The sequence below is a fragment of the Morone saxatilis genome, unplaced genomic scaffold (assembly GCF_004916995.1).
Source record: "Morone saxatilis isolate NCDOM2014 unplaced genomic scaffold, NCSU_SB_2.0 Contig23, whole genome shotgun sequence".
Lineage (NCBI taxonomy): Eukaryota > Metazoa > Chordata > Actinopteri > Moronidae > Morone > Morone saxatilis.
Window position 1 is genome coordinate 8889925 of NW_023339796.1, and position 8585 is coordinate 8898509.

The 8585-nt window shown below is 40.7% G+C and overlaps 2 protein-coding genes across 2 annotated transcripts; both read left to right on the plus strand.

The window, feature by feature from the left end:
- The first annotated feature begins 248 nt into the window (after positions 1-248).
- ssx2ipa (synovial sarcoma, X breakpoint 2 interacting protein a) lies at positions 249-6194 on the plus strand. Its single transcript, XM_035671484.1, has 14 exons — positions 249-414; positions 1520-1667; positions 1883-2049; positions 2180-2389; positions 2824-2934; positions 3045-3180; positions 3288-3363; positions 3454-3634; positions 3837-3984; positions 4109-4245; positions 4453-4626; positions 4712-4829; positions 5232-5385; positions 5597-6194. The coding sequence occupies exons 2-14, from the start codon at positions 1625-1627 to the stop codon at positions 5739-5741; spliced, it is 1800 nt and encodes a 599-aa protein (XP_035527377.1). The 5' UTR covers positions 249-414; positions 1520-1624; the 3' UTR covers positions 5742-6194.
- A 98-nt stretch (positions 6195-6292) lies between these two features.
- Positions 6293-8560, plus strand: LOC118334635 (guanine nucleotide-binding protein G(I)/G(S)/G(O) subunit gamma-5-like). Its single transcript, XM_035670629.1, has 3 exons — positions 6293-6479; positions 7444-7586; positions 8281-8560. Exons 1-2 carry the CDS (start codon positions 6399-6401, stop codon positions 7567-7569), a joined length of 207 nt encoding a protein of 68 aa, XP_035526522.1. The 5' UTR covers positions 6293-6398; the 3' UTR covers positions 7570-7586; positions 8281-8560.
- The last annotated feature ends 25 nt before the right edge of the window (positions 8561-8585 follow it).

Genomic DNA, 8585 nt, shown 5'->3' on the forward strand with positions numbered 1-8585 from the left:
TATATATATATATATGTGTGTGAGTGTGTGTGTGTGTGTGTGTGTGTGTGTGTGTGTGTGGGACATCTGTTTCCATAAATCCCTCCATAATAACCAGTAAAATACATGTAATTCATAATGCAAATTAATATTGTATTCAGTGAGGTGCCACTTTACCTCCTGCAGCCATTGCACTGCTTTATGACACCTGACAGCGTTTCATCATTTGCATAATCGTCCACTGCACTGGTTCATATCCAATGCACGGCTCAGATACTGGTTGCTTAACAACGCTGCCTCCAATAACAGGGGCGTTTGGTTTGAAGCTACCGGAGGAATAGACTTTAAAAAAACACAATCAGCAGCAGCAGCAGCAGACTGAGTCTACCTTACTGTCCGGACATCTCTGCTGGACTGCGTTCACATCATAAACAGGTGAGGTTGTCGGTTTGTTTTTGCTTGTTTTGCTGCCGACAAGGTGATGACTGAACTCGGGCACTTTCTGGTGTTGTTAAATGAACGAGTGTTTCGCCAACATCGCCGAACTTGGCAACTATCGGATCGAGTTGACCCTGTTTCACACCGCACCCGTGAGTTATCTTTAACTTAGCATGAAGCTACACCCAGGTCAGCAAAACAGCGCGAAATAACGTCTCAAAACGCGTCGACATCAGTAAGCATGTGTTCAGATTAAAGTCGTAACGTTAGTTCATCAAATTAATCTTACAAAACGGGATTATCGTGCTATATTAACGTTACAAACCTGGAGTGTACGTTACCTTAAGCTAACGTGAGCTGACCTGTAACGCAGCTACGTTAACAGCAACTCTTAATGTATGACATCTTTTAAATTATATTATATAAGGTAAAGCTACTAAATATAGCTGAAGCACACTTGGCTTTATCTCCCCCTCAGCCTGTGTAACTTCAGATAAAAGTTGCGTGTGTGTGTGTGTGTGTGTGTGTGTTTGTTAGATAATAACACTGGAGAGAGTTTGCTGGCATGTGCATTGACATGGCAGGAAAGCAGGCACTCCTGTTGACTGGTAGTTATGTCCTCACCAAGTTTTCACTGTTGCATTACTGAACATGACTGCAACGTTTTCCCCTTTTGTTCATCAACACAATGTGCATGACAATCCCCCCCCCCTTGAACACAAGTTGGGACATTTCAGTACATTGTATAGCTGTGGGAGTGGCAGGAGACGATATCTGGTTCAGCTTGTTTCACCAGAGCATGTCAAGATAATAATATTGTCCTGAAGGCAGAGAAGTCAAAAATACACATCCTCTCTCTCAGATTTAGCCTCTCTGAAATGGGTCTCATTATTTTTTTTTTTTTTTTTTTATCTGTGTAAATCTTTTGGTTTCAGGCTGAGATCATCTTACTACCCTGCGATTTAGTTGCCAGTGGCCAATCGGAGAGCCCTCTTAAACCCCAATCTACCTAACCCCCGGTGACCGTTAATCCTGTGTGGGTAAAGCAGCCGCCCAGATTATCCATTGCTGCTGTATGTCATTGCTTGATGCTCCGTTGCAGGGCTCAGTTCCAGTGGGAGGCTCTGATCCACCGCCTGACTGTTAATCCACCTCCCCGGTTGATAACTCCTGACCCCGTGTCCTCGTGTCCTGATGTGTCGGTGAAATGGGAGAGTGGTGGACAACTGTGCCAATAGGGACATCCATGGGTAAATCTCTCTAATAGGGTTTATTAGGTAGAATATTTCAAGAATAGAAAGGGTAATCAGCTAGGCTTTTTTTGGTATCTCTTCGAGGTGACCCATATTTTTGTTCTCATTTTAGAGCAGCGACCTAATTCAAGCTTCTCAGTTTGATAAAGTATAGGAGCTGTTAATACCTACAATTGCTGTAACTTCTATCTTTCTTTTTTTTCTGTTTTTAGGAAACTATGACATCTCCAGCATATCACATGTGACAATGTCCCCCTTGAGACAGAACAACCTTGTGTCAATGTACTCCTCTTTGCCCCTGTCCAAAAGCTCCTACAATGTGATAAGTGCCTTTTGCACAGAGGATAATATACCTCAGTGCATTTCATACATGAATCAGGTAAGGAAATGACCTGGTTTAGTTATTGTGTTTCATGAAAATAAAATTCTATCAATCCAGTTGCTGTTTTATTTGCACTTGACATTTTTCATTTAGTACAACATTGACATATGCCCTCTTTCTTTCACAGGAGCTCTCCTCACTGGGCCTCTCTTCCACATGTATCGAGGCCAGCTCACCGGGGGGAGCCGGCCTGAGCACAGTGCCAGCTCTGAATGCCATGTACGAGCTGCTCCAGATTCATCGACGCAATATGTGCACGTTAGAGGAGCTCGAGAAAGAACAGCTGAAGAAGTCCAGCTCCATGGAACACATGCAGATGAACAATTCCAGACTCAAGGCATGTATGATCTGTGTCTGTAAGGTGCAGCAGTAGATTGGCAACCACTAGAGGGCAGAAAAGAAAAGAAGAGTGCTGTATACAACTATTTCTATACCAAGAGACGATGTGACTACTGTACTACAGAAACCAAACGGGGACAAACCTTACAAAGTATGGTGCCCGTTAGTCTGCAGTTGTCTCTGCTTGTTAGACTAAACAAACCTGTGCTATCTAAACCTACCAATGAAGAAGCCCATTCTATTTGAATCACAATAATAAGTGTAGAGGTAGGAGAGGTCGATATTGTGAGGTTGTGTTTACAGTCTGTCTTTATTAAATCCTCAGATAGCACATACCAATTTTAGAATGGGATTTTGCTCAGGAATCCACTCTTGTTGCAAAACATTGCCATCTCACTGTGCTCATAATAAGATACGTGTGTTTCCTTGCAGGATCAGTTGGAACTGTCCATAAGGGAAAAATCGGGTCTACATGAGACTGAGAGGCAGCTGCAACTCAAAATTAAGACTTTGCAGAGCTGCTTGAAAACAGAAAAAGAGGAGGTATCATTTTGATTTTATCTTTTTATGAGCGACACTCATGTTTTCGATTTTCTACAACTACATATAGTGTGCGTGAGCCTGCAAAGTCATTATTCAATCATCGTGGACAGGTTCAGAAGCTCCAGAGCATCATTTCCAGCCGTGCCTCTCAGTACAGTCATGATGCAAAGAGAAAAGAGAGAGAAACTGCAAAGCTCAAGGAGCGCCTTGGCCAGCTACTGGTAGATAGAAAGGATAAGAAACTAGGTAAATATGCAAGTCTTCAGAAAAAAATCATATACATACATACTCATTATTCTGGGAGCTTTAGAACAAAATAATTACACTTTTTGCCTTCTATTTCTCCCAACTAGCAATTGATGTGCTGAATTGCTTGGGGAGGTCAGATGGAAAAAGGGGCCACTGGAAGACTGCAAAAGCGACAGCCAGGTGTGAAAGCTATCTCGTCACTTGCTGACCGTATTAATAGACCGTGCAATCATCAGTCCGATAACTGTATTCGTAAATTGCTCTCTGCAGCCACGAGGGTGAGATGTACAAGTCCTTGCTCAGTGACTATGAGGCGAGTCAGAGGGCCTTGATGCTGGAGAACGCTGAGCTTAAGAAAGTCCTCCAGCAGATGAAGAAGGAGATGATGCACATCCTGAGTCCACGCCAGCTTTCTAGCAGAGGAGCCACCGCTGATGACAGTCAGGACCAGGTATTTTCTCATGGTACTAATGCACGTTAAAGAAACTTGGTAAATGGGTTGAGATGTTTTTGTTGTTTCTTTGTTGTTTTTAGACCTCGGAGTCTTCATTAAAGATGAGCAGAAACAAGCAGTTTATGCATTAAAATGTGAGCATGTTGAAAAGAGATGCTTAAAAAAGTTCTCCTGTTTGTTTCTGCTGTTTTTTGCTCAGGCTGATTCCGATGGGGAGGAGAAGGCAGGCGACTCCAGCAGGGAAACTCTGGACCAATCCTGTGAGCATGCCAGGGAGCAACTCACCAACAGCATCCGCCAGCAGTGGAGGAAACTGAGGAACCACATGGAGAAATTGGACAGTCAGGGTACATGCAACACTGTAACATACATAAAAAAAGATGTGTAGCTGCTCCTTGAAGCATTTACAGACTTGCGGTATGCGTGAAAGGAACTTGAGGTAATCCACTGTTGATATATTTGTTTGCTAAGCCTCACAAGTGCAGAATCAGCTGGAAACCACCAAGGAGGTGATACTAAGGGAGACTCACGAGGATGAGATGGAGCGGATGAGGCGTGAAGTGCAGCAGTGCAAAGAGTTCATTCACGCACAGCAGCAACTCCTTCAGGTCAGTTTCTGCTTGTAATAGCAGAGATACCAGTATATGCTGGTTAAACATTTGTTAGCAATTTTATATCAATACAAGAGGTTTGTGCATATTAATGAATGAAATCGCTTTTCAGATAAATGAGCGCTTATCTTTTGTACATTATTGAATGTCATTTGGAAATTCTCTATGGTCTAAAATGATAAGTGTCTGTTTCTGCCTATGCAGCAACAACTCAACACATCATTTGATGATGAGACAGCAGCTCTTCTTAATGACTGCTACACACTGGAGGAGAAGGAGCGTCTCAAAGAGGAATGGAGGCTCTTTGAGGAGCAGAAGAGAAACTTTGAGAGGGAGAGAAAGAACTTCACAGAGGCTGCTATTCGCCTGGGGCGAGAGGTACTAAAGCCCCCAGATGTGGTGCCACAGTTTTATGGGTGTTGTAATTGCACTGCATTCCTCTTGATCTTCTTGTATTCCACAGAAAAAGGCCTTTCAGGAGGACCGTGCTTCTTGGCTGAAGAATCAATTTTTGAACATGACTCCCTTTACAGACCGTAGGAGATGTTCCTCGTCAGATGGTCAAAGTGCCTTATCAATCAGTAAGTTTGTTTTTAAATTTAAGAAACTATGCCTCTAAATGGTTAAATGTCTTCCTCAAAAACAGGACTTTTCACTTGTAACCGGTAGTGAGCATAACTTAAATGATGAGAATGCACTTCAGAGCAGTGGTTCCCAACCTTTTTCCAAAAGACCCCTTTTTCTATCATTTAGTAAACTGAAGACCCCTATAATGATATTTCTTATGGATATTTCATATACTGTACAACGAACATGATAACTGCATATAAGTATATGTAAAATGAGATTATTTACCTTTCTACAGTTCTGTCTATTTTTTATTTATTTTTTTATTTTTTTATGAATGCTGCATGTAAAAAAACAGTTACTGTACAAGAAAGTATTTTTCATTTACCTTGATTTGAATATCCCCCGCATTTCAGGAAGTGAGCCAGAGATGAGGATATCTTCCACAAACGCTCAGCTGGCTAAATCGTCAACCTACGCTACGTTCTCCACTCCTAAACCTACACAAAGTGCTGCTGTGCCATCCACAACTGAACTGTACCGCACACTCCGACTCATACCAGACGGCAGGTACTATTCAGTCACTTACTATCGTCTGTATTCAGCAGAATTTGGATTTGTTAAGTAGGCATATTTGCAGTGCTGGGATTTAATTGGTGCTATTTTACTAATGTTTTGTTACATGTATGTGTAGGTGCAAGGATCAGACCCTGGTAGTGTTGGTGCCATGTCATACCGATTTAATCCTCTTTTATTTACTTTTTTTCCCCTCTCATTTTAGTTCCTCCAGACATTCAAATCGAGGATGCTGGCAAGAGTCCAGCACCATTGAAGATGCAGATACACGCTTCAAGTCAAGAAGCAGAGTTCGTTGTGGAGACTTGAGTATCTTCTCTTTGGGTGAAGACGAGAACAGCCTCACTTGAAGAACTTCCAGTGCCTTATTTGTGTGATTATTTGCTGTGGACTTTATCATCCATTCGTGGCTGCATTACATCACAACTGATACACACTACTACACTTCTTATGTTGCTTTAAGGATCATTCACCAAAGCTGATCAAAGATAAAAGCACTTTAATGATTCTGCCATTGTTCATTTCTTTTCTGTACAATCAACACTGACAAATCAGATTGTAAGCTATATTCAAGGGAAGGTATCTACCAAGTATTGATTTGGACATATTGGAGTTGGAGAAATCTTTTTTTTATATATATATATTAAACGCTTAAGTTTGAGTTAAAACTTGTTCATGTTTACATATTTTAAATGTATAAATTATGAGGTATGATTTTAACAGAAGCATATTGACATTAGATTAATAATGATCGACTCTGCTGGTGTAAACAGCACAATAAAGACATTTTTAATTTTAAAAAAGGTTTTATATTCTGTCTTTTAATTAATGGCGCCCACTGGTGTGTTTAAATGGGAGCTGCAGTCAGAAGTGTGAACAACCGGAATCCGGATGTCATCATCTTTGCTTTTGTCTCAGCATCCAGCCCACAATCCCACCCCTTAACTCCGCGTCTATTTCTTTTCAGACAAAAAAAAAAAAAAAACACGCACACACACACATCGAGAATGTCGGGCTCCTCTAATCTTGTGGCCATGAAAAAAGTCGTACAGCAGCTCCGTTTCGAGGCGAGCCTAAACAGAGTGAAGGTAAAGTGATTTGCTTTTCTGTGGGTGTTTTTTTTTTGTTGCTCGGAGAAGTGAGGGGGAGGGAGAGGAAATCTCACCCCGCTAACAACGCTAGCTGCTGCCAGGAGCTAGCAGCGTTAGCCGCGAGTCAACAGGCGATAGCAGGGCGTTGCTTTGGTCGAAGGGGAAGTGTATTAAAACAGCGGATTTAAGTCCGATAAACTCTTTAAATTGAGCTCTAAAGAATATCTGAGAAAGGAAAGTTAATGTCGAGACCTTTTTTCTTTTTCTTTTTTGGCTAACAGCAGCTAGCGTCTAACCTAAAGACTCGGGTTGTAACCTAACTTAACCTAAAAGTATAAGTGGACCTACTTGAAGTCAAAGGCTTTATGTGCTCAATACAGATGATGCTTGAACTGCTAACATTTATTTACTTTGATTTCTTATTTTAGTTTCCACACTTGGGAGAATTCATTGACTATATGAAATGAATTAATAATGTGGATGTAACCTACTCAAGAAAAATCCAGAGGGAGTTCAGCAGCACTTTGTGTAATACACTGCATTTGAGAATTACCATTATATAAACATACAATGTATTATATCCCCTCAGGGTTTGGGTTCCTTGTAAATGAAGCTAGCTATTTAGTAATTCCCATAAAATTGGGGGGGATTTAAGGGTTTAATAGAAGATTAGTCCGAATGGAAGCAGCAGAGGCCAATATCCTGACTTTTAATCTCTAGTGTGGGTCAAGCTTAAAAAATACTGGATTTTTCAATTCCACTAATGTAGTTCAGTACAGTCTTTCCTGGTCTTCTCATGGTTATATTTCCATACTTTTTACAATCTCCCTCCAGAGTCACAGGAGACATTAGACAGCAGTGTTTCTCCCTGGCTGAGTAGTACTAGTGATGAGTAAACTGTGGAAAACTGGAGTGACCTTGTCTTGTTTTTACATTTTGGTTCCTCTTTTGTCCCCCTCAGGTCTCCCAGGCAGCGGCGGACCTTCAGCTGTTTTGCATGCAGAATGCCTTGCAGGACCCTCTGCTCACCGGTGTGTCCTCCAGCACCAACCCTTTCAGGCCGCAGAAAGTCTGCTCCTTCTTGTGAAACCACTGTACTAATTGGTCAGTCCGCTTCCCCTCCGTTGACACACTCATACATACAGCACCAGCAATTGGTGTCGTTTCTCAAAAAGCTTTATTCAGAGGTCTGAATAGTAGCTGAAGTACTGGTTAGAATTTCTGTAGTGCATTTTTATTTATTACGTAAAAGAAAATTCTGTATCTCCTTAAAATGTTGTGTTTTCAGTAAAATGATGGTCATTCGCTTTAATAAAAAAAACCTTTTAATTTGAAAGGTGGTCATTAAATGTTGGTAGTTTCCTGTGTTAACCTTACACAGTGGGGAAATCTAAACATCCATAGAAACTTCTCGGACCTCTCCAGCAAAATGTACTTCTCTGCTATCTACGTAATATACTAATAATATCTAATATTTTCTACCATTAATGGATTATTCAAATGTGTTCCGTAATAATTGAGCACAGTTTTAAAATAATGAGGCGTAGGTGTTTTTATCGTCTACACATTTTTACGCTTTGCTCTGTATATTGTTGAGAAGTCACATGTAACTGTACAAATATAGCTGAAATGTAGTAATAATAATAACAATGTACACCCCTGAGCTATTGTTCACCCACATCATCCTGAAAAAAGTTAGAAGATATCTTTACAAAAACAACCCCACTTCATTTCATCCAATCAATCAACTCCTCAGCCTTAATGTCTTTTCGTGGTTTTTCATTTTCTCGTTCTGCAGGCCTTCATTTGATGCTACAGGGAAAAGTTGACCTCAACACTGCTCCTCATGCCAAGCCATTATACTGCCACGAGATCTCGAGTGTAGAACACATTGGAATCATGTCAGGAAGATGACCATCTATTTTCAGCCACAGTAGAAGAAAGGAGACAGGTTTATTTTTCATGGCACAGTATGATTTTCAAGTAAATTATTGTGCCTTTTCTATTGTTCTATTTTAGTCATCACTGTTCTTGACTTTTTTGTATTTAATGAATAAAAGCATTCTTTACTACTCCAATGTTTTATTGATTGGCTTTTTTTTT

Coding starts and splice junctions, on each gene's coding strand:
- ssx2ipa (XM_035671484.1), top strand. CDS start 1,625: ATGGGAGAGTGGTGGACAACTGTGCCAATAGGGACATCCATGG. Junction 1,668..1,882: donor GCCAATAGGGACATCCATGG/GTAAATCTCTCT, acceptor TTCTGTTTTTAG/GAAACTATGACATCTCCAGC. Junction 3,635..3,836: donor CTGATGACAGTCAGGACCAG/GTATTTTCTCAT, acceptor TTTTTTGCTCAG/GCTGATTCCGATGGGGAGGA.
- LOC118334635 (XM_035670629.1), top strand. CDS start 6,399: ATGTCGGGCTCCTCTAATCTTGTGGCCATGAAAAAAGTCGTACAGCAG. Junction 6,480..7,443: donor CGAGCCTAAACAGAGTGAAG/GTAAAGTGATTT, acceptor TGTCCCCCTCAG/GTCTCCCAGGCAGCGGCGGA.